The 26,966-nt window shown below is 36.4% G+C and overlaps 1 protein-coding gene across 2 annotated transcripts in view; it reads left to right on the top strand.

The window, feature by feature from the left end:
• LOC124788213 (cytoplasmic dynein 2 intermediate chain 1) overlaps nucleotides 1-26,966 on the top strand; it is a 176,430-nt gene that overhangs the window by 65,292 nt on the left and 84,172 nt on the right. For both annotated transcript variants that reach the window (XM_047255396.1, XM_047255404.1), the window contains exons 10-13: nucleotides 3,845-3,955; nucleotides 13,372-13,577; nucleotides 17,881-18,089; nucleotides 18,218-18,330. In XM_047255396.1, coding sequence (XP_047111352.1) covers nucleotides 3,845-3,955; nucleotides 13,372-13,577; nucleotides 17,881-18,089; nucleotides 18,218-18,330 — 639 coding nt within the window. The remainder of the gene's footprint in view (nucleotides 1-3,844; nucleotides 3,956-13,371; nucleotides 13,578-17,880; nucleotides 18,090-18,217; nucleotides 18,331-26,966) is intronic.

Here is a 26,966-nt window from a genome sequence, read left to right as displayed (position 1 = left end):
TATTGATTTGAGTACAGTTTACGACATGCAGTGGTCAATGGTAATCCACTCTTTGTGAGGTACATTTTCTGTCACTTCCTCTTCAATTGCAGAAATTAAGCCATTTTGCATTGTATTAGGACAATAATCACATTCGTTTGTGACGCATGGAGTATTTGGTGGGTGGCACATAATTTTCAACATGTTTGGTTGCAATACAGTTGGCAAAGCAAATTGCAGTAAAATAAAGAATATGAGTTCCCATTGGAATACCATAATGATATTTGGAACACTCATTAACAAATAGTGTATGACTGACATAGATATTTTCAACAAAAATAATTCCAATTTTGAAATTTCAAGAATTTAAAATTCTTGTATTGTGAAAAATTAGCATTTTTACGAACGTGGTGAAATAGCACAGATTTTGAAATCTTATAAAAACTGAATAAATTTAAAAATGTCAGGTCCATAAGTCAAATAGTTTTTGAAATATGGTCGTTTTAAGATTTCAGAACATGACAAAAATCACACAATTTTGTAAACTTTAAAAGTTAATAACTCAAGAACAAAATGTCCAAAATATCTTTAATTTTGAATTTTAAATTGTCCAGCTTCTTGAACTGGTGACTCCAGTACTGGTCTGTTATGTGCCTTTTCCTCACTAATTGAAACACTGGCAGACATCACAATGTCTTCTAATTTTACCTTTATTGCCACAGCTTTTCCTTGTGAGTGCTTTAGTGGAGATTTTCTTCTGTGTAATATTTTCTGTAGATACTGTATTTCACTAAAACTGGAAATAAATGAGCAACACTACTTTATCAACTCTTCAACGTTCACTCACAACACCATAAACAAATTTACAAAATAAGTGCAGACAGTATCAACATACATCATCCGATTAAGCAAAATTATGTCATCTTGAGTCTCAAGTGACAATGCTGCTCGTAGTTCATGGGCACGCCATCTGTCCTATACTACCTGTGTTAATGCTTGGTGAGTCAGTACACTTTCTCTTTTGCTCACTATGCCTAAGCTGATGTAAGTATGTCGGCAAGAGATTAAATCTAAACTCCCTCTTCTACATCGTGTACGCAGCCATTGGCGACACAGAATATTAAAGTGTATCAGCAGGTACAACATGGTATTATCCATATAATTGAAATTAACAAGGAGATAAAATATTCCATAAAAATGCCATCAAATCTATATGAAAATGCTCTTGAGAAAAAATGAATAGGGATTTTAAATAAATTTATGAATTCTCATTTACAGTTCTGGTGTAGGTTCAATAGCAAGCCACAATGATAACAATATATCCTTACATTGCTTGTGGGTGCTTTCAGCATCAGCCAGTCACAGCATATGGTACGTCAAATTTAATTCAGCAGTTTGTATCTAACAAGGAAACCATTCAGTGGGAGTTCACAAAAGGCCAATGATGTTTGCAGCATTCAATGTCCCACATACTGTCTACCATACAACAACAATATTGTTTGCTAATGGCAACAGGGTATGGGACTGAAGGTATCAAGCAGTGAGCACAGCATGAGGCTTCAGAGTGTAGATGAACTGCTTAGTCGATGAGTAACTCACAAAACTGCTACGGTGCTAGTGGTGTTGATACAAAGCAGAGCAATGGCAATGATAAACAAAGCAAACATTGCCATGTAGTTCATCACTCTTGCCAGACAGAGCCACATATCCTGTCTTCAGTTAAACAAGTAAAGGACAATTGTTGTCCAAGGAGCAGGTACTAGACATAATTGTGTACATGGAACATTATCCGCAGCATAGTCAAAAAACAATTACGAACAGGTTTCGAATAGGTACCCAGCAATATGACTGTGTAATGCATAAAAAATATGAATATTCAAGGGAGGACAAAACTACTGTTTTCGGATTTCAGGGATGCCCAGTATAATTTACACAATGTGTATGATAGTGACCTACTACGTTATGCACATCAAATGGTGCACAACATAGATTAAAGTGATCTCAAAGGAAACAGTGGCTAGTTGCGTAACTTATAACAGTGCTGCAGAAGACATAAAATAACGAAATTTGAAACAAAGCGTCAATTTGATGATGCGCAACAAACTGCAGAATTGGCCTGAAAATTTGTAGGCAGTATAAACACAGTTATCCCATCATTCAGTAAAGAATTTGTTTTCATCTCCAACCAATCATGTTTTGAAGAGGAAATGCATGTGAAAAGAACCCTGGAAGTTTAGAGCTACCCACATCAGTGCCTTAACACATTTGTATACAAGTATGCTGACTGTTAATCTGGATAGTAAATTGGCTAGAAAGTTATTTATTGTGCTGTGAGAAGTTGGAGATGCTCTGCCCCTTATGATTCTTTCTTGTGTACATGATCTTGTAACGTCAGTAGGGAATAATTACGTCACAGCAAGCAAGAGTAGGAAAATGGGCATTAGGGAACTACAACTATGGTATGAGCACTGCTTTTGGCCAATAGCTGGTCAATATAACTTCCTTTTGCTTGATTCCTGGTCTGCATGTAAATATCATACTCATTTAGAGCAAACTATCCCTCCTGGAAAGTGTGTGACATTGCAATTCGTATCACCTCAAACACCTGGACAAATTCAGCCTCTGGATGTTTGTTTTTTCTGTGCCTATAACACATATCGTACTATCAGCAGCTACACCTTGAAGGATAGGCTATTTCCTGATAAACTCCATGAAAGACTCCAGAAAGACTGTTTCGTTTTCGGTTGCATGCCATCACGTACCATCAGTTCTCATCACCTGGTTACACAAATGTGATTCTGTATGCATTCTTTAAGAATGGAAACCTAGCTGAATATTCTGCACTGTTTGTAACTCCCAAGAAGTTCACCTTCGATCTTGATGGTGCAAACTGTCATGATGACTGTGGCATTTCATTTCTCATTCAGTGTTCATGGTTAGAGTAAATGGTTTGCTTTGAACATTTCTTTAATGTCGACAATGTCCATTTTGTGAAGTGTAATACTGACATCCCATAAAAGGTTCATCTCTGCACCTTTCAGACACTTAGTTTCTGCCGCCCTCCTGAGGCACATGGTGACTCATTAACAGCTAATATTTTTTGTCATAATTATTAATACTACACTTTCAAATGAGTCTTACTAAAGACTGAACTTGTGACTTTGCACTCAAGGGGTTCCTTGTAAGCTGGGTTAACCCCCTCCTGAGAACTCAGTTTAATTAGTCTAAAAATGAGGATAAATACTGTTTTCTAATTTAAGCAGAATTGCAAAATTGCTGGAACATTTTATATTTGAAGGAGAAGGGTATTAGGAAACAAGCACAATTAAAACATTGCTAAAATAATGTTGCTAAAATGAAAGTCTAAGCTGTGGATTTCTTATCTAAAATTTCATTTTTAATCTAATTTTGAAAGTTCAGATAAATTGTTATTTTAATGAACATATTGTTTTGTGGTTGGGTGTTATAAAACTTGCATATATAGCACTTTTCTAAATTGAATTGTTTGCATTTTCTTAGAAGTTTCTTTGTAATGAACAAACCTATTAAGACTATAATGTATTGGTGGTAAACATATTGCTTCAGCAGATACTGATTTATTTGTAGCTCCAATCGGAATAAATTTATACCCTCAAATTAAAGATAAAAGAAATACATTCATTTTGTATGTTTGAAATGTTTGAAACTAATGCCATAAGAACTATTTTATTTTTCTACTGGAAGTTTAGGCTGTCATCTTCTACAAATTTGAAACAAAATGTCTCATTGTTATGCATTTTAAAAGCTACTTTTTAAGTTATGGCTACAAAGTAATACATAACTAGGTAAGGTACTTGCATATTTTTATTTATAATGGTTGTTACAGGAAAGCAGAGGTGTTGGTGGTGATGAAGTAGAAGAGAATGCTGATGTGTGGAAGTCATTCATAAAGATTGACACTGTGAGATTATCTCATTTCTTGCAGTCAGCTGGGAAGGTTAGTTAACTTCATTAGGTTTTATTATTTTTATTTATTTTTTTTATAACTGGGGCATAATAATCAGATAATAGCTTCTTGCATTGTTGAGTAATGCTTATCTTCTCTATAGTGGATACAGCCATTGCATTATTAGTCAGAAAGAAGAAACTATCTTTTTACTTTTTTACTTCGAAATAACTGTGCAAAAGGCAGACACACATCTTGGGTCTTATCAGTTAAAAGTGGGTCGAGTGAGAAGCATTACTGAACAGGATTTTTGCCTCTGAATTCTTGTTGAAATTCTTCTTGGATAATCCTCCTGCACTTATGGTTTTTCTGACAACTGTTAAATAATGAACACAAGACTGCAGAAATTAATTTTTGAGCTTCTCATGTTTATTAACACATTTAACATTGTGATGATCAGCTTGTATTCAAGAATTTAGGCAGTAAATGTATCACAAGTCAACACTTCACCTAAACTGAGATTGTTTTGATAGAGAATTTTTAAAGTGGCAATGTATTAATTTTACACTTTATCTCAGAGTTCTACCTGACAAACAACATGATGTATGCATCTGTTACTTATTAATTGCACACATTTTCGGTTTAACCTAGACCTCAGCTGACCAAATGCACATTTGGCGAAACATAGCTTGTTTGCAAGTTCATTCTCATGTCCTGATTAACAAAGAAGTTTAGAGTTTTGTTAGGTAACCAATGACTAACTGAGTCTTTGTGTGACACACTTAAGCATCTGACTCCATACTTTACTGTTGGATTAAATAAGTGCATCAGGTTGTCATGGGTCATTATGGGCCCTAGCATTGGTAGAGCGGAAGAGAAAACCTAGCATTTTCAATTCTGTTTACCTATGTAGTGTTGTTAAAAAGGTTTTTATAGGTACATAGTCTATTAGATTTGCTTCTGGGTAAATGTTTTACATGTGTGAAATAATTCAAAATGTGGTGATACATTTTCAATGTCATACTTCCACATTATGTTATGATGTTATCTGTTGCAGTTTTTGTTTCCATATGCTGTAAGTGGTGCTGCTGTTGTTTACTGTTCAGTACTTTTAAATGTCCTGCTGGTTTTGAAAAAAATTGATGGAGCTTTTAAATGTCCTGTTGTTTCTGGAAAATTTTAAAAAGCTTAAATGGGGTGTTGACTTGTACTTTTATTGTGTTAATTGCTTTATCCTCCATGACTGGAAATTGTAATAAAGAAATTCACTGCTACCTGATCGAGTGACCAATACAGGAGGTTTCCTTGTGGTAGAGTAGGAAGTAGACTGTCAATTGTATGTTTTTCTGCCAATGTTCGTAGAAAAACTTGACTGTGATATATGTGTATGTACAATCTTAACATGGTTTTTATTTATTATTTATTTATTTATCTCTTGTTCCGGTGATCCATGTTGTGACACTATCACAGGATATGGAATGTGTTAATTTTACAAGCTTTTGGCCAGAATTTATGGTAATACATAAAACAAAACAAAAACAGTAAACTTTAACTTAGGTCCCACTACAAAAAATACATTTTAGAGATAGATAGAGATTACAAAATAATAAGTGTTACAGAGAAATAAATATTGCAAAATATATGTTTACAATAAAAATATTCAGTATTATTAATACAAATTTGGGCGTACATTTGCAATTTACAATACAAGAAATGTTAAACACTGAAGTTCAGGAACTCTTCTATTGTATAAAATGATCCTTGCAATAGGAACTGCCTTAAGGTTTTTTTAAACAAGAGATCATCATCTACCAAACACTTAAGTCCTGAAGGGAGGGCATTAAAAATCTTACAGCCACTGAAATGGACTCCTTTCTGCACAGTACTTAGATTTGGCTGTTCATAGTGGATATCGTATTTCCTTCTAGTTTTGTGACTGTGATATGCACTATTCAGCTTAAAGATGGATTTTTCTTTTCTTATGAAGCACATTAACGAGAATATATATTGTGCAGTGGATGTAAGTATTTCAAGCTTCTTAAAAAGATTCCTGCATGTGGTTCTAGGATGGACTCCACACATGATCCTTATGGCTCTTTTTTGTACACACAGTACTTTTTAGCCAGTGGGTGATTTCCCCAAAATATAATTCCAAATGCCATAATTGCATGAAAGTAACCATAATACGCTGACTTCATGGTTTCCATATTTCTATAAGAAGAAACAATGCGCAATGCATATGTTGCTGAACTTAGTCTTTTGCATAGATCCACGATGTGGTTTGACCAATTCAGTTTGCTATCAATATGCAAGCCTAGGTATTTTGAGGCATCTACCCTGGTTAATGTCTGCTTACCTATTTTTACTACTATTTCCTCATCTTTGGATGTTTTGTGGAACTGAATGTAGTTTGTTTTACACTAATTTAAAGAAAGACCATTAATGCTGAACCAGTTCACTGTTTCATTTAAAACCTTATTTGTTGTTACCTCAAGTTTATCTATTGAATTATCAATAAGTAGTGTAGTGTCATCCGCGAAAATTCTGAAGATACTGGGACACCATCTTGACTATCTACTACAACTTTTTGTTTCCTGTTTGACAGATATGAGTCAAGCCATTTCCCTGCTACACCACTTATACCGAGATGTGCAGTTTTTTGTAAAAGAATTTGGTGGTTTACACAGTCAAATGTTTTTGTTAGATCACAAAATATGCCAATCACTTTCTGTTTTTTGTTGATAGATTGCAAGAGTTTGCCACTAAATGCAAATATTGCATCTTCTGTTGACAAACCTTTCTGAAATCCAAACTGACTTTTGCTGAAGCTATTGTGTTCACTGAGATGCTTAACTATCCTGGCATGCATTAGTTTCTCTAAAACCTTTGAAAAGCTTGTCAGTAGTGATATTGGCCTATATTTAGCAGTATCCGTCTTATCCCCCTTCTTGTACAGCAGTTTTACAACTACATGCTTAAGCCTCTCAGGAACTATTCCTTGCTTAAGTGACGCATCAAAAATGTGGGAAAGGACTTTACTTACATGGCTGGAGCAGTATTTTAATAATTTGTTAGAAATGTTGTCAATTCCAGCAGAGTTTTTACTTTTCAGGGATTTAATAACTCTTTCAATTTCTTGAACAGTGACTGTTTTTACCTTCATGTGTTGTACTGAACCAGATACTCTAGCTTTCAAAAGATTGATGGCTTGCTTCATGGACCCTTGTAAACCTATTTTTTCTGTTACTGTCAAAAAATTGTTGTTGAATGTGTCTGCAACTGTTTTTGGATCACTAACAAGATTACCCTCACTTTTGATTTGAATATTTTCACTACAAAATGCATTTTTCTCTGTTTCCTTCTTTACAAATTTCCAGATAGGTTTTACTTTATTACTCGAGTTGTCAATTTGTGCCTTCAAGCACATGTTCTTTGCTGCCTGAATGGTCTTATTCAGAACTTTATTGTAGATTTTATAGTGTGTAATCCTACTGTTATCATTTGAACTCCTGGCTGCAGCATATAGTTCTCTTCTTGTTTTACGAGAGATTTTGATGCCTTTAGTAATCCAAGGCTTGTTTTCAGATTTGAACAGGTTTTCTCTCACTGATTTTTTAGGAAATGCTTCTTCAAAAAGGCTTGTAACTTCATTGATAAATATATTAAATTTTGAATTAACATCAACTGTAGCATATACAGGAGACCAGTCCACAAGCCATAATTTATGATTAAAGGTTTCAGTGGTGTGTCTGTTTATAATCCTAAATGTTTTCAAAATGAAATTTTCTTTTCTTTGTACATCCATTTGGTTTAGAGTGAGGAATTGCCATTCATGATCAGAGAGACCATTTATAATACTTTTCATGGTTAAACTATTGCACATATCCTTATCTACAAATACATTATCTATTAAAGTGCTACAGCTGGCAGTTACTGTAGTTGGAGTGTCCACCACTGGTACTAAATTGTAAAGGTACATTAAATGTTCAAAGTCTGTCTTGTTTCTATTTTCTGTTAAAAGGTCCACATTGAAGTCACCCATAACAATGACAGATTTAGTTTTCCTACATAGGTGGGCCAGAAGTGATTCAGTTTGTCTTAGAAATACATTTAGATTTCCAGCAGGTGCCCTGTAAACAGCCAGAACAATAACAGTTGCACTGTCTGCTGTTAACTCAATGCCACACACCTCAAAATGTTGTTCATCACAGTATTTGCTTAACACTATATAATTTTTTATAAATATTGCAACACCACCTTTTTCCATAACAGATCTACAGTAATGAGTAGCTAAACTAAAGTTCTCAATCTGTAGCATGTGGATCCCACTCATAACGTGATGTTCTGAGAAACACAGTATATCAGGCTCACTTTCACACTTGTCTTTTAAATTTATTAGCAACTGGTCTATTTTATTCTTGAGGCTACATATATTTTGGTGGAATAAAGACAAAGTTTGATTTTTTCTCACCTCTGCATTTGCGTGATGTTTGCTAGGAGTGGCTTCTTTCAGTACATTAGTTGACAGTATTGCTTGAGGTGTGGAAAACTCATATTGAACACACAAGAGAGATGCTTACGCAACTTTGAATCCTCGTCTTTCGTGTTACTCACCATAAAAAACACTGAGTTTGTTTTCTGTTGCGTATAGGACGGGCAATAGTTACCGCTGAATATGTTGTTTTTAGCTGTTGGTTCTGCCACTGATGATTCTGTTGCTTTTGAGGATGCTTCTTTTTCTTTTGCTGAGACTGGTCCCATACCAGTACATGGAATTTTTCTGTTCGCTCGCTCTCTGTTCACAATGATTTCATTTATCATTTTACATACAAAGTTTTTTTCCTTCATGCTATTACTAAATATACTATTCTGTTTGTTTGATATGTATATCCTGATATGATATGCTCTGTAGCCTGTAATATGCACTCAGTTTTTTAAATTGTTTATTGGATAAATTGTAATTTTAACTTTCCATCTCACAGAACAACTTGAAAATGGGATCAGTTTACACAAAACTAGTCTTTGACTAGCTAAAAAACTGACTCTTGCATTTTGGCTGTTTTCTACATCAAACACTTACTTAGAGACACATACAAATTCTAGAATCACATAATGGTAAAATACACACTTGTGACATATTAACAAATAACAGTAAAAAACAAGGAAATCAAAAGAAACAAAGACACAATAGACAGTGATGTAATTTTGTTTAAGTAATAGCTGTATAATTAAGAAAGTGTCACTGTATTGGTGCCATTTTTAACAAAAAAAGGGGAGATTTAAAAAGTATGCCAGTATAATTGAAGAAAGCAAATTTTTTTAATTTGAATAATGAACAAACAAACAGGTTATTCAAATGAAAGTAGGAAGTTTTGGAATCTTAAAAATTAGTGCTACAAAACCATGATACTGAATTTTTGAAACAATCACAATTTATGATGAAAATATTCTAGAACAGAAAATTTTGAAATAAGAAGTTTTTGGGAAAAGACTCACCAAGCAGTGGCAAAACGCACACATAAAAGACTGTTGTGATTGGCAAGCTTTCGGAGCCAGTGGCTTTTTCTTCATGCAGAAGGGTTCAAAGGGAAGGAAGAAAAGTGAAGTAAAAGGACAGGAGAGGTTTAGGAAAAGGGGTAGATTTTGGGAAAGTCACACAGAACTTACCGTACGGGATGACAAGGAAAAAAAAGGGGAAAGAAAAGAGTCTCCCCTGACCTGTGGTTCCGACTTTCCCAAAATCTACCCCTTTCCCTAGACCTTCCCAGTCCTTCTCCTTCACCCTTCTTCCTTCCCCTTCAACCCTTCTGCCTGAAGATGGAGCCACTCGCTCCGAAAGCTTGCCAATCACAACAGTCTTTTATGTGTGTGTTCTGCTGCCACTTAGTGAGTAGATTTTTTATCTATCCAATTAAATAATTTTATCAATAATTGATTGTTTTCATTGAAAGGAGGAGAATAAGGACCCTCAAAAGAGTTCCACCAGTCTAGAAACAAATAATTTTTTGCTCACTGAAAATTTCACCTTCACATTGTTTGCATGTATATTAAATCAATAATATTTCTTTAAATAATGTATTCCTTAGCGAGCTAACTACATTATTTCCATTAATAATCGAGAGATTACATCGCAAATATTTAAGTATTAGAAATTGTAGCTTGAATAAGAAATTGTATATTTTAAGTAACTGTTGTATATTTACTGTATGTAAACTGTAAAGAGTAAAAAAAGCTATTGTGTATTTAAGTGGTAGAACTACTGTAAGTGGCATTACCCCTCCTTCCTACATCTCATTACCTCCCATTGGATTATACAAATAGATGTTACCAGTAGCTAGCTGGATAATTCAATGTAAAAAAATATTCATTACAGTTAAAGCATGTTAGCTGTTATCAGAAGTTACAAGGAATGTGCTGTTTTGAAAACTGTATCCATGAGAATTAAATGATGCATATTCCTACATAACTTATAAATTTCTTAGAAAAACTCTTCAATTTTTTGCCATAAAGCAATTTAGAATTATAGCCAGTACTCATTACATATATTACACTTTAACATATTGAATGAGGCCAAGCAGTTTATTGTCATATAAAATAGACAATACAGAATATAAAACCATGAATTATAAATTTCTTACATATAATGTAATCAGACGGATAAAAATATATTTACCAAGCAGCAGAAGAATGCACATATAAAAGGTATTACAGTTTGCAAACTTTTGGAGCCAGTGGCTCCTTCATCCAGCAGAAGAGTTTAGGGGAAGAAAGAGAGGTCAAGGAAAAGGACTGGTCAGGTTTAGGAGGGGGCGTAGAGTTTGGATTGGGGGAGATTTACCAGATGCATTAAGTTACACAAGCAGAAATCCTGTCTCACTCTCAGGAAAGGGAAAATAATCATACCATAAAGATCCAGAGCAGTTTATGGTTTTGAAGAGTTACCAGCAGCTACACAGTCACCATCATGTAGATTGCAACTTAGTTGAGGAACACTGCTGATTTTATTCTAAGAATGCTTTTACTATAACCCTGCACATAATACTTGGGTACGTACCATGGCACCAGACCACCAGTGCACTACACTTCGAATATTCTGCCAGTGGCATACATGGCACAGCATCCGCTGCACCATCTACCAGAGCCTTCCTATTTATAGGCGCAGTGTAGCAGGTCCTCGTTCTCAATTTGCGTTCATACTTACTTTCAGCAACTGCTTGTATGAGTACCGGGATTGTTTCTGTGTTTATATCTGCATTCTCAAGTGTTTTTCACCTGTATGTGGAAGAAAAATAAACTTTGGTTCATTTGGCCGTGCTGTTGTTTGTGTTTTACAGTAGAATACAGCATTCTGATATTTCTGAGTAGGGGGTCATAAAGGCAGCTTATTTCACTTATATACATGGCATCATGTCATTTGCAATTATTTCCTGAGAGAACTTTTCTCTTGATTTCTTCATCGCCCTGTAAAAAAGTGATTAGAATTGTTTTATAAAGCATACATAAGAACTTCACATTGCAAATTATTTAAGCACTTGGGAATATTTAATACTGCTTTGCAATAATTTTTTTTCTCTAGGATACTTTGTTCATCCATGTGAGCTACAAAATTAACTGAAATGTTCATATGCATCAAACCACAAATAAAAGTGATCTCCACTATGAATTAAAAGCTGTCTTCGGTGCAAATATGAGTGTAGTACTCTTGGACAAAAATTTTAACTTACTTCCCAGACTTGAAAATAATTAGAAATGATTAGAAAATTTTAAATGTGAATTTACATCAGTGTGTTGGATTGCTCTTTGACCGCCACTGATAAGTTTGTAAATGTGAATTTACTGTATCAGTGAATATCTCAAACAATTTCGACAAATTTCACCAGTCTTCATATAAGCATTATGTATGTAAGACTATTATCATTTAATCATTGTGGAATGGCCTCGGAATCCAGAGACTGTGGTCATGTGTGTGTGATTTGTGTTTACGTGTGTGTGTTTTTTGTCCAATTTCTATGAAGGCCTTTCTAGGCAAAAGCTTACTCGTTTGACAGTCTTTTTGTTGTGCCTATCTACAGCTCAGCATCTCCACTATATGATGGGTAGCAATCTATCCTTGTCTTAATATTGTCAATATGTATTGTTGTCCTAACAGGAACCAGCACAACATACTTAAATAGAAAAAAAAATTTGAAGACCAAACTCACATTCTGTGCCAAGAAACATACAGGCATATCAATTCAATTACAGGTTGAATAAAGCTACAGAGGCATATCAATTCAATTACAGGTTGAATAAAGCTACAGATCCTGGGTATGCACTTAGGTATCAGACTAATATGACAATATCTGGACCTGTTAACATTTCATCTCTTGTCATAAGGTAGTAATCATTTATTGTTATGCTCATATCACAACAGTATCTCAAACACAAATCTAATTGAGAATTTAATGGGTATCTGAGGTACAACTACACATTTGAAACAAAAAATATTGACTTCCAGGATTGTATGCATGTATCAAACACAGATCAGTAGGGTGCACCAGTTTGTTTTGGCTCCTCTACCATACTGAGTGTTTCAGTGTTTACCATGTTTGCAAATACGTACCAATAAACAAACAAAAAATTAATCATGTAACTTTATTTTTTTGAGGTGATAATTAAAATTTTATGACTACCCCTCATATTGCAGTCTATCCTTCATGTATCTCTTATCTCCACACAGATTTTGATAATCATGGCAATTCTCTCTTACCTTCTTTTCCATTTTTCTCTGTTTTCCTTTCCCTCAAAGAGAAACTTTTCATTTGTAATATTATGTGGTGGGTTATGTGAAGTGATGAGTTAGTAATTGTTAATGCAGTGCCATAGTTTTGAACTTATCTTAAGAGAAAAAATGTTGAGTAGTAAGTGCTGCTGAAGTGGTAGTCAGCTAGTAGGAAATGCATACATAATGTCAATGGAATACTACAAAAATGTGTGTGTGCCTTGTACATTAAGCTTAAAAACTGAATATTTAACATTCAGCCCATAGTAGTTATTGAGGCAGAGCAATCATTTATTAATATGAGAAACTGAAAAATAAAACCCTCTCCCTCTTACTTCTAACTTCTCAGGTTCAGTTTTGGGTATTATCTGGTAGGTCTTCTTCGCTCCATCCCCTCCCCCACCATCACCACCAAATATGCCATTCATGTCCTGCCCTGCTCTGCTATCTTTTGTGTCTTTAGCCAAAGTCCTGAATCACTTGCTTCTTAATCGCTAAATACCTTTCCTTTCGTATTTCCCAGGGAAGGGATATTTGCTCATGAAAGCTATTATTACTGTTATTATTTGGTTGTATGTATGTCTGCTGTTATATTGCAAATAAAAGTTCTTATGGAGAATACTCTTTTAATTCTGTATCTACTGCACTGTTTTTAGAAGTGGAATTTTACTCATACAAAATGTTATTTTCAACTTATCATTTACAGGCTGTTTTAATATTACTGGAAGAATCGTTACTGCAGAAAAATGAAAAGTGGAAAAATAAAACAAAGTTACCTTTCAGTGACAGATTTGTGTCACTGAATGTAGAATCAGTGGACTGTTTGAAAAATATACCTGTCACACTTATTCGATTTCCACCAGGACAGGCCACCATATTATTGACTGCTCACCAAGGGAAAGATCAGGTTAGGTAATGTAGATTTGTTTTCATTGTATGTGTAATTTTATCTATCTACATTGTTCCTAGTCTATGTCTTATTTGACATATGCAGCTCCACACTAAGCGTAAGGCTGCCTTTTGAATGCAGACAGTGTATTTCAGTAAAGAAAGCTGTTAAGTTCTTTTGACAAATAGATAATATAGAAATCATTCCTATATTGTTAATAACAATCAGCATTAGCACACTCCATTACCCAACACAATTACTTATTTTTTAGTGAATCACAAGCACGCTATGAACTAAGAGAGTTTGAGGTGCAGAGATTCTCAGCTAGCATATACATTAATTCAGTAGCACAAAGTAAGAAAGCAGCTGTGTGATAACATTTCCCCCCCCCCCCCCTCTCTCTCTCTCTCTCTCTCTCTCTCTCTCTCTCTCTGTGTGTGTGTGTGTGTGTGTGTGTGTGTTGTAGCACTGTTGTTTGAAATCCATGTATTCTGTTTGCTCCCATATAGTAAATTACACTTATCTATTAGTGGTGATAAGTCAAAAGGCTTTATGTTCCATTACTATCCAATCGAGAAGCTTTGTTCAATGTATGTTGATCATAGATATATACATAAGCCACTGTTCTCTGTTTCTTCGCCGCACATAAAGTGTCAAAGCAGTTCTGCATAAGGTATAATAGTCTCTTTTCTACTTCCATTTCTGCATAAAGTATAATAGTCTCTCTTCTACTTCCCCCTTTAAAAAAATCAACAGTTGATGAGTAAACAGGAAATTTTCAAATGGAAATAAATCACAAGGAAGACAAGAATATTCTCAAATACCTTTCCTCTCTCTGTGGGTATGGAAAATGAGTTAGAAGAGGAAGAAGATGATAACAAGACAGTAGATGAGCTTTTAAATTTATAAGTGCCAAGCAAAGTGTCCGTTGAGGCTGAAGTTCCCTAGTAGGGGTGTACGAGCTTTTTAGATGATGAAGCTGAAAATTAAGGCTAACAAGAACAGCATGAGAAGTGGCTGGAAGCATGGTATTACTTACTTTGGGAATGTGATCAAGAACAAAGGTACCCAACTTGAAAGCAGCTTAGGGTATAAGTGGATACTTTACAGTTTTTACTGAAAAAAATGTGAAAGAAGTATGAAAGTCTGGCAATAAAATATCGTTGATCTTAGCAGTTCATTTGTGAGGATTAAAAATATTTATTTTTGGTCAGATAGAACAAATTTTCAGAAAACTCTTTTACGTTACTGCCTTCTTGATATTCAGTGCAACATATCTGCCTCTCGTCCTGCTGTTATTAAGATATTCAGTCTGAAGACTGGTTTGATGCAGCTCTCCATGCTAGTCTATCCTGTGTAAGCCTCTTCATCTCCGAATAACTACTGCAGCCTACATCCATTTGAACCTGCTGACTGTATTGAAAACTTGGTCTTCCTCTACAATTTTTACCCCCCTCCTCTCCCAACACACAAGCTTTCCTCCACCGCCAAAGTTACAGTTGTTTTTTGCCTGTATTACTATTTTTTAAATACCAAAATGCTGAGGGAAATTTTGTATATTTCTTTCTTGAGAATCTCTTTCCGGCCAAAACCCAAATATTCAGCAGTAGATTTCAAAGAGAGGGAAAACTAAATATGGCATTAAAGACATAAGAGAAATAGGGAAAAAAGGTGCAACAAAATTATGATTAGGAGTGATTATTTCATGTTTTCCTTACATAAAAAGTTATTAACAGTATTGAAATAACAAAAAATTCAAAGCATAGCAAGTACCTAATTATACTGAGACTACTTAACTGTCAGTATTATTGTACAGTTCAGGAAATCCAGTCAACTCTTTAGGCAGCCAGTCACTGTCAAGGGAAAAATTAAGAGTGCCCATAACAGTTTCAAAATAGTCATTCATCATTAACCCTGGTGACATATAAAAACTTTCACTGCTCTGACTGCCACCAATTGTAGGACAGTAGGCTGGCAGAGATCGCAGAGATGCCCCATCTGTTGTGGTTGTAAACATTGCACCAGAAGTACTAGTAATAATATATGTTGTAACATATAATAGTGGTATGTTAATGCATTGTAATTCCATACAAATATTTTGTGCTCTTTAATAAATAAAATTACTGCATCAGTTATCTTCCCTCATTTTTATTATTCATCTAACTTTTTGAGAAAAGAACACTTTCACTCTTTTGCAGCAGTACAACCCATCACACATTGTCAGGAAACATGAAAACAGAACAGTGTTTATCTTTCACTAACTTTGGCATGGTAGCCAGTAAACTTAAAATTATATATTTCCATAAGCATGGTATCAAATCTAATCACTCCACCACCATGAGGGCTTCCATGATGGCCCTGTCACCTATTTGCTAGAGCTATTCCTCTCCGCATAAGCAAAAGGATGCTCTTCCAATAGGATACTGCTCTACTGTCTTCTACTCAGCAAAAGATGAATGAAGTGTTTGGTTGCAGGTAGATGGAGTGTGCAGGTTCCTGATAGTAGCTTCCCAGACTGCCAAATTAAAAACCACTAGACTTCTTTGTGTGAAAAGACTGCATCTACCAGATACCAATAAATATCTCTAAAGAATTGCTTTCAAAAATTTTTAGGCTATGAAAATAATTTGCAATACACCAGGAATTTTTGACAGGGTATACCAGTCATTTTTTCAGTGATGTCAGCTGTGTAGTGACAGAGGAGGAATTTCACGTATTTGCTACAAAAATAGTTAATTGAGAAAAAAAACTTTTAAAATTTAATTTCTTTTTGTTTTTCGTCAGTGTTGTAGTTCACATTTCCTGGTCTTCTGTACTTGTGAGAGTAGATGTTCATCATGCCCCCTGAACAGTAGCAAAAATTAAAACAAACAGCCTCTAGATTTCATTATTAGTAACACTGCGACTTACTGTATCATATGTTGACTATCTTACTGACATACTGTTTGTGCAGTTCAGCTAATTACCTTAGCAAATTAATGGAATTATGGTACTTTTAGCATAACTGATTTAATAGTCAAGCTGTAGCCATTAAACACCACAGAAAATTTTTGTCTAACATAACCAACCATGAATCGGAATTTAAAGTTTGTCATCTTTGACTGTTCAGCTGAAATTCAGCTGATTTAACTAACAGCTGTGCTCCTTAGCATAAAAGGTATTAGTTGGTGCAAGTTAATTTAAATACGCATTTCCACACATTCATCATTCATTGGTTCTTTTAAGGCTGTAGCTCCACAATGGCGCATTTCCAACCTGTGGTTATTTGATGTCTCCCACCCTGCTGCAACCTCATTATGAGGTTTGTTTTCCCAACTCTGTGCATAGAACTAGAATAACATAACACCAATTAATCACCTTCATGAAACTTGCCAGTAATATTATCTGGCACATTGAATTTTATTTCAAATCATAACATAGTCACAAATCCTGATTAACTTGAATGGAATTGGCTCCAGCTTGTGCTTAAATGTTTGGATTTTTGTTTCTGTAAGCTAGCTGTTTCCTACTGTGTATTGCTACAGTTTATAATAAAACTTCTTCAATTTTTATATTTAGTATCATTAAAAAGAGCATCCTATTCGCAAAATATCATATAGCACAGAAAAGTACCTTCATTGTTATAGTTTCATAGACTGTACAATTTAAACCAAGGGTCTCATAGGTTTGAACATGTAACATTGTTAAGATCCTGGTCACAAACCTAGAGTACTTGATGTACTGTCACTGTAGAAATTTTTGTAGCAGCTATAACTCTTTGTATACCATAAGGGTGTCCGTTCCATGTGTGCAGCGGAGTTAACCAGTCAGAAATATTGGAGATTTCCTTCCTCATGCTCAGGATTGACAAACTCCAGGCAAATGAATTCCATTTAAAGAAGGAGCCCCATGAAATTCTTATCATTTAGTAGCTTTGGTGAGCAAAATGCAACTAAATTTGTATCAGTTGCAGGTGCACAAGATTACCTGATAGACATGTTCACCCATCTTAGATGACAAAGAATGAGTAAAAGTGCTTAATAGTTAAGTGCTCCGTGAGAGTCTTTCTAAATTGCCTTCTGGACAACTCATATGAATTTCTTGCATGTTGATCTCATCTGAATCCTTTTCTTCTGTGATCAGCCAGTCATGTACAGCATCTGGAGATACACATTATTTTCAGGCAAACCTTTCTCATTGGAAATTATTTCATTACTAAGCAAATGTAATAGGTGTTAAAGGAAACTGTAGGAAATCAGGCATTTCTATTTCAGGCTGTAGTTTAGTTATTATTGTAGTTACTAATTATTCAGATGACATTACTGTATTTCATGAAATTTAATATAGGTCAGCAAGTTATGTGTATGGAGTCTCTTGGAACCATCAAAAACCATTCATGGTGCTTTCATGCCCTGGCACTGTGTCAGCCACCTGCTTTGACAGTCGTGCACATGTGGTTGTGGCTGGTTTATCTGATGGGACCATCTGTCTTTGGGATCTTAAAGAAGATTCTGCACACCATATAACTGGGATGAGATCACCAACATATAATACAGGTATGTGAATATAATGTAATTACATACAAATGTTGTCTACATTTTAATGAATAAAATTATAAAATTACTACAACAGTTATCTTTCCTCATTTTTATTAGATATTGAGCCTCTACTTCATATTTTTCAGCTAATTTTTTGAGAAAAGATGGGCACTTTCAGTCTGTTGTGGCAATAGAGCCCATCACACACAAAGTTGATAATACTGGTACTGTACTTAGCAGTGAAGTTTCTCCAGCACAGGTATGTTCAACACAAAAGAAAGGTAAAAATTCTGTATCTGAGTGTTTTGTACTAATAGGAAGAAACTGTGTTGTAGTTAAATATTACATCAACCTTGAAGTCATTACAGATGTTCTGAAATGCATTTCATACCTTTCATGATGTATAAATGCAGGATTTTATTTTCCTATTATAATGTGATGAAATATTTAAACAATGGAAAGTCCAGGATGGAATAACAACTACATGAAAAGAATAGATTGCTACTCAGAGCATAGAGGAGATGTTGAGTTGTAGACAGGTGCTGATGCTGGGGCCCAACTGTGGACTGGGCCTGCATCTGACTATGTGATATGTGCAGCAATATGGGGCGAGTGGTGGGAGTAAGGAGGGTGATACATGAGGTGGGTGTGGGAGGAATAGCAGGTCAGGGATGGGCCAAGATGTTGTGCTACTTGTAGGAGTATTCTAGGAGGTAATGCGACAGAATGGGCTGCGAGGTGCAGAGTCATGATGCTTGGGGAGGGGTAAGGAATGGAAAAACACTATAGGTGAATTGGTGTGATAGAAGCCATGTATTTAGCTGAAGTCTGAGTAAGAAAGAGATGGATAGGGGGAGGACAGGGACTAGCAGATGTTGAGGCTGGGGGGCTGTGGAAATGAAGGATATGTTGTAAGGAGAGTTTCCATCTGCATAGTTCAGAAAACAGATTTCACGTGCCTTGTCTCTCCAGTCACATACCACAAAGGACCATAAAGAAGCACTATTCTGATAACTCAGTACCACCCAAGACTGAAGCAACTGAATGACATTCTTTACTGGAGTTTCGAATATCTCTTGCTGTGCCCTGAAATGAAGAATATCCTATCCAATGTCCTCCTCATCCCACCCACAAAGGCATTCTGCACCCATGAGCTTACACAATATCCTTGGCCATCGCTACTCCATCCATGCTCCAAACCCTTTGCTTCATGGCTCAAATCCCTGCAACAGATCTAGATGCAAGGCTTGTCCCATACATTCACCCCCTCGCACCTACTCCAGTTCTGTCACAGGTGTCTCCTTTCCTATCAAAGGCTGGGCTACCTGTGAGAGCAACCATGTGATTTACAGCAATGTGATTTACAAACTAAGCTCCAAACACTGTTCTATTTTGTACATGGGCATGACAACTAACAAGCTTCTGTCCTCATGAAAGGCCACCACCAAACTGTGGCCAAGAGACAGCTGAACCACACAGTTGCTGAAGTTGCTGTTCAGCACAATGTGCCTCACTTCAGTGATTGCTTCACAGCCTGTGCCATTTGGATCCTTCCTGCCAACACCAGTTTTCTTCAATTGCCCAGGTGAGAACTGTCCCTGCAATATATCCTGCACTCCTGTAACCCCCTCTGGCACAGAGGTATCAGACCCATCTGCTGACCTCCTAAGAACACTACATGCTAGGTGGAAATCATTGAAAGCTCGAGGTTTTACTCTGGATTGATGTGGCAAGAAGCCCGAAAATATTTTATACAACATGACATTGTGAAAGACTGGGTTCTCATACAAAATTTTGTCAACCGATCTGAATAAATACCATAAGATGTTTTGGTCTTATGTAAAATCAGTAACCAATTTGAAATCACCTATTCATCCACTCAATGACCATACTGGCACCTAAACAGAAGATAACATTGAGAAGGCCAAAATACCGAATTTGGTATTCCAAAATTGTTTCATCGCAGAAGATCATTATGCATTCCCTCTTTTCAATCGCCATACAATTGTGAAAATGGCAGATATAGATATAATTGGTCATGGAACAGAAAAGCAACTATAGTCACTTAGTATTGGAAAGACACCAGGGCTAGATGAGATACCTGTAGGACTGTACAAAATTTATGCAAAAGAACTTGCTCCTTTTCTAGCAGCAGTTCATTGTAAATTGCTGGAGCAATGAAAAGTACCAAGTGATTGGAAAAAAAGTGCAGGTCGTTTCCATTTTCAAGAAGGGCCATAGGACAGATGCACACGGTTATAGACCTATATTTGTGATATTAATCTCTTGTAGAATTATGGAGCATGTTTCATGCTCAAGAATTATGACGTTTTTTGAGAATGAAAATCTCCTCTATAAAAATCAGTATGGATACCACAAACAGAGATCTTGCAAAACTCAGCTCACTCTGTTTGTCCATGAGACCCATAGCAGTGCTCAGTTTGGTGCTGTGTTGCTTGACTGGGGGGGCGGGGGGGGGGGGGGGGGGGGCATTTAACACTGTTCTACACTGCCATTTAATGAAAAAAATACGAGCTTATTGAGTATCGGACCAGATTCATGACTGGATTCAAGACTTCCTGGCAGATAAAACTCAACATGTCACTCTTAATGGGAAAAAAGTTGTCAAAAGTAAAGGTGATTTCTGAATTTTGCTATGGCAATTACTGTTTATAATGTGTATAAATGATGTAGTAGAAGGTGTTAGGTGCTCTTCAAGACTGTTTGCAGATTATGCGGTTGCCTATAACAAAGTAGCAGTACCACACCTGTGCTTATTGTCAAAAGTACAATCATATGCTGTATCAAGTGAAATTTGTGAATGGATTGAGGACTTTTTGGTAGGGGGGAACGCATTCATACCACATCTGGGATGAAGATTCATTATCAGATGCAGAAGTAACTTGAGGTGTGCCCCAGGGAAGTGTGTTGAGACCCTCGCTATTCATACTGTATATTAATGGCATTCAAGACAATGTCAATAGTAACCTCAGATTTTTGCAGATGAAGCAGTTATTTATTATTAAGTACTGTATGAAAAAATCTACATAACTATTCAGTGAGATTGTGGTACGATTTCAAAGTGGTGCAAGGATGGGCAACTTGCTTTAAAGTGGTAGAGTGGGACATTATGCATTTCACGGTGGTTTGCAGAGTGTAGATGTAGATGTAGTGATGGCAGCAGACAGAATCGATTTGCAGAAAGACCTGCATAGGATTGATGAACGGTGCAGGCTTTTACAGTTGACCCTGAATGTAAATAAATGTAACAACTGCACATGCATATCAAAAGAAATCCGCTACTGTGCAACTACACTGTCGATGACAGACTGCTGGAAACAGTACATACCGTAACTATCCAGGGCAACCTTAAGTGGAATGACCATATAAAGAAAGTAGTAGGAAAAGCAGATGCCAGACAGAAATTCTTAGGAAAAATCTTAAAGAATTGTAACTTGTCCATGAAGGAAGTGGCTTATTAGGCACTTGTTTGGTCAATAATTAAGTATTGTTCATCAATATTGGATCCTTACCAGGTAGGATTGATAGAAGAGAGAGAGAGAGAGAAGATCCAGTGAAGAGCAGTGCATTTCATCATAGGATCCTTTAGTCAATGTGAGAGCATTACAGAGATGCTCAACAAATTTCATTGCATGCATTACAAGAGAGGTGTTTTGCATCACACAAAAGTTTACTATTGAAATTTAGATAGAGCACTTTCTGGGAAGAGTTGGACAATATATTACTTCCTCGCACATACATCTTGCATAATGACCAAGAGTAGAAAATTCAAGGAATTTGAGCCAATGCAGAGACTTACAGACAGTCATTCTTCCAACACACCATTCGCAAGTGAAACAGGAAGGGGGAGGGGGGGGGGGGGGGAGGGGAGATCAGCTAGTGGTACCAGAAGTACCCTCCATCACACACCATTAGGTGGCTTGCAGAGCATAATGTACATGTAGATGTAGTTTGATGTTGCACAGTAAGAGGATAAAAAAGAAAGCAGCACAGAATCGATAAGCCTGGATGTCAAGAACTTTTCCATCTACATTTTAACTGTTCGCATAAAATATTCACCCATGCCATTAGAGGCAGGGTGAAATAGATGTAAAATAATATACTTGAGTCCATTCCATGAGCAAAACATTTAAAAACCAGCAGATGCAAACTATGGTCCATTATCCTTAATGAGCACTTGTGAAGCTCCTTCAATACAAAATGCAGTGGCCAGGGCTGTAGCTGTATTCTTCATCATGCTCTTCCATTTTGATGACATAATGGAAAATGTGAATACTCATCTGTTAAAATTAACCACATGGCCCCATGGTATGGACTACAAAATCCACACGCACGTGATCCCAAAGCTGGGTAGGCATAGGCCACAGTTGGTAGGCTCAGGACATTGCTGGTTGCTGCATCAGAGAAACATGGCAGTGTTGAGCTACATGCACAATATCCTTATCAAACCATGAGCAATACGGATGTTGCACAGACCAGTTTCTTCATTCAGAAATGTCCCATTGGGGACTGGTGCAAGAGTCTCGATATAGATGAGTGCAGAACCTCCAGATTCACCATTCAATATTGACGGTCATCTTGATTCAACCTTTCAAGAGATGACAGGCCTTGTGTCATGAAAGGAAACAAGGAAGTTCCACAGAGGCTGCTGAAGGAAGGGCCTGTGGCCATCTGGTTTGTATGGACTGGTAAACTTGTCTTGAGTGTTGATCCTTTGGTGTGACTGCAGCAACATTACTGGAAGTGATGGATCTCTTCCATTGAGTGTTCTGATTGTGAATCAATGAGAAAGCAGTCTCTTGTCTGTCAGATTCCTCATAGAGAACTGTGGCAACACATCTGCATTCATGTTCTGGGCCAGTGTACAATAATGAGTGGAATACTGCTAATCTGATAAGAAAAGATCTTATCATTGTAACATTTGAGATGTCTGTTCAGACAACTTTGGCTTTGAAAGACTGAAGCGAGGGGAATTTCAACAAGTTACTCTTTAATCCAACTTGTAACAGGATATAAAAATTGCCAGAGATTGAATATAGGCCCCTCCTGAGTCATTCATGTGATCACTATTGTCGTCTACATAATTGACACACTGTGGAATATTGGCCGTAACTGGTTCTAAAAATTTCTGAAAGATTGCTGGTGCACAAGCAACACTGAAAGGCACTGTGTTATTTTGATAGAGACCCTAAGGAGAATGGCTTTGGAAGCAGCATCCAAAGGAAGTTGAAAAGAAGCTTTTGAAAGATCCCTCTTAAGAAAGACACTGACCTCCTATCAAGTCTGAAAACAGATCGTCATGATGCAGAAGAGGATCTAAGTCCACAATCAACTGAGCGCATAACATATTTTTGAAGTCTCCATAAAAGCATAATTCACCGCCTGGTTTGCAAACAACAACTGATGTTGATGCCTATCTGCTGTAGGGTATTGTGCACAATACTTATAATTCCTCTAACTGATCTGGCTCTTGTTTAGCCTCATCTGCAAGGTTAAAAGTGTCAGATGGGATTTGAAAGATTTCAATAGTGGAAGAAGGAAGTGAGATTAGGGTTTAACTTCGCATTGACTATGAGGTCACTAGAGATCGAGCACAATCTCGAAGTGTTCAATGATGAGGAAGGAAACTGTCCTTTAAAATAAACCATCTCTGCATTTGTCAGGAGTGATTTAGCGAACACATAGAAAACCTAAATCTATGGATTTTAACCATCTTATTTCCAAATGTTCAATACTGCTGATACTTTTAGTGTTACATGGGCAAAAAATTATAAGCCCTTCCTAGGCTTGGAGAAAACAAGGGAGGGTACTGAAGACACAGAGACTCCATTTCAGCACATGGAATGGTACTCTGAATTGCTTGGACTGAGTGTTTGTTAGAAAACCCAAAGGCTTTATAAGCACTCAAGCCAAAAATATTTTCGACTGAGGATTCTGATGCAGCAAAGAAAGTAAGGATTCTGGTTACTTGCTTGTTCCTGAAGTATCTGTCCTAGTATTGGAACTTCATGATGAATGTAAGCCCACAGTTTAGCTGCTATGGATTTTAAGGGTGGAGACTGTAATCGGTGATATGTAAGCTGATTCATAATTGAGACAAAGACCACTGTATCAAAAAGGAATAAATTGGGAATACCGTGAATTGCCGACAGTGTAAGACTGCATGGTGCTCTCTACTGCTGACAGGCACAGCTGGCTCTAACAGATATCTGCTGTGTAACTCTGGTAAAAACTCTGTTGACAGAAATCATTATAATGTGGGTAACTAAATGTAAGATGTATAGAAAAACAATTAGGACAGCTGGGCAGTTTGCAAAAATTGTGCCAAAGCCTGGCAGAAAAAAATGGTATGGTACTCTTTTTGTATCCTGTCAAGCCAAGTGGGAGCCACTCCGCTGCCAGCTGCACTACTGGACATTTTTTGCAGTTCCATCATCAGCTGGATTAGGCCACACTGCATTTGCCAGTTGAGATCACAGTTCTGGTGTTTGACAGTCCATGGAAATTGCTTGAGAAATCTCAAAAGTTCTAGCAATACAAAAAACTTCAGCTAAAAAAGGATCTGACTGTCGTAACACTTCAGCATGCACTGTATAGTGCTAATGTAATCACCATGTCACATATTAATGATTCTTCATATGATAGTCCACAAGGACACTTACCCTTGCATCACATGTTAATGATTCTGCATATGATACTCAATAGGAACTCATTAAATTGCATTATTTATTCATGTGATCCGTGATTCATAGCTGTCTGATGTTGCCTTATGATGTTGAAGGAACTCTAACAAATGGTCACCACATGTATTTTTGTTGGAAAATCTTCACATAAAAGTGAGGGAATAGTGGTGAGGGGCAGCATAGCTGGCTGAGGCTGAGGAGACAAGTTTTTGCACAAGATAATAGAACTGTGAGTTTGTAGATAGTAGAAAGGCTTGCTTTCATGCGGGGCACTTACTATCACTTTTCTAAAAATGAAGTGCTAAATGATTATGATACACCCCTGAGTCATCATGAGTTTCATTGAACAGCTGGAAAATGGGGTTGTTGAGAAGAATTTGTAGATGTGCCTCATCCATCAGCATCTGTACGAGATTGTGCTGCTTTTGTGCTGTTATATCCGGCGATTGAAAACTGCTTATCCATTGTGGTTGAAACACTCAGGAATATAGCCTGACAAGTCCTATTCCAGCACAAAGTGGACAGCAGTTTCAAAAAATCTCCATTGCCACTGTTATAAGTTTTTTCTCCAACAAAACAGATTCTATGAAATACATATTATGTACAAATAAATCACAAAAATGGGGTAGTTCTTCTGGATATACACAACAGTGAAGTTATGGAGGTGGATATCACTTTACTAATACAACACTCTGGAAGTTTATTATGCCCATATGCTATTGCTTTATTCAGTGTCTGCATTAGGCAGACAAGAAAGTCCTTGTGCCAAACAAGCCACAACAGTATGTAACAATGAAGTCCAAATCACAGTCCAGGAGAAAACCACATATTGCAGGGTCATCATCAATAGGTACACCGAAGAACTTGCTGTAAACTTTGGCTGGTTATGACAAGTGAGATTGTGGCAGTCCATGCTAGCCCTTAAATCTGCCACTGCTGGTGCCAGCAGATGAATCCTTCCATGCTACAACTTTCAACCTTGCTAGACATATGCATAATTATATCAGTTGATCCATTGATACAGCTGGTGGGATTAAAATTGAGAGTGACAGTGATTCTGCTGGAAATGAAAGAAAAACTGTAATCAGAAAGTGAGCCATCAGTCTCTCCTGTTAATGATTTTATCTTCGTCTTCAAAAGATCATTGGATTTGTCTCATGTTCCATAGTGATGTGCACTTGACATATACAAATCTGCCGTAAACCTCACTTTTTGTCTACTGGGCCTCTTGACTATGCATTTTCAAGTGACAGAAGATGATGATTCACAGATCTAAGGCCCTTTCTGGATGACAAATTAATGACTATTTTATTTGGAAGAACTAATAGATAGCGAGACAAGGGCAGTTTAGAACAGCAGCAATTGGGAATAAGTGAAGAAATATATATATATTTTTTACGTCACTTATAATTTTGCAAAGCGTAATGTAGCTACCTGAACTGCAGTTACATTGTTCACACAACCAAAATATGTCTCCTCCCTCGTTGACAACAGCAATTCCATTTTAAAGCTGCAGCACCTGGAAAGATTATTACAGTTCTGCAACAATGAAATATGTGATCCAGTCATCTCAGTTCTAAATTAAACAATATCTGGAACTTAGTTTATAATCTGCAGGAAAAAAGTATGCTGTCATAGCCTCTTGTTTCACTGAAAATTAATCTCTGTTACTATACAAAGGCAAAGCAGCCAAATAGAAGATTTTCAAACTGAGGGTGGAATAGATGTACTATGCCTGTCTGAACACCATATAGTCACAGATATGGAAATGGTAAATATACGTGAATATAAGCTTTAGATTAGATTAGATTAGATTTACTTTCATTCCAATTGATCCATAGTGAGGAGGTCCTCCAGGATGTGGAACATGTCAGAAAAACAACAATACATGACACATATTTACAACTAAAACAAATAAGCTAATGTACCATTCGACAGGTCCCAAGTGGAATGATCATCATTTTTAATGAACACTATATGAAAGTCATTTTACAAATACTAATGCACTGAATTTAAAATAAAAAAGTTTTTTATTTACTTATAAGGTAATAAACATGTAATACAACTACTATAATACTTATTTACAATGAACACATTACTGCACTGAAATGGTGCAGAAGTTAGGTTGTACTTACACACACACATTTACAATGAACACAGAAGGAGTTGGCCACCAATAAATCCTTTAGGC

This window comes from Schistocerca piceifrons, chromosome 1 (assembly GCF_021461385.2).
Source record: "Schistocerca piceifrons isolate TAMUIC-IGC-003096 chromosome 1, iqSchPice1.1, whole genome shotgun sequence".
In the NCBI taxonomy this organism is placed as follows: domain Eukaryota; kingdom Metazoa; phylum Arthropoda; class Insecta; order Orthoptera; family Acrididae; genus Schistocerca; species Schistocerca piceifrons.
This window is presented reverse-complemented; position numbering and strand designations above follow the sequence as displayed.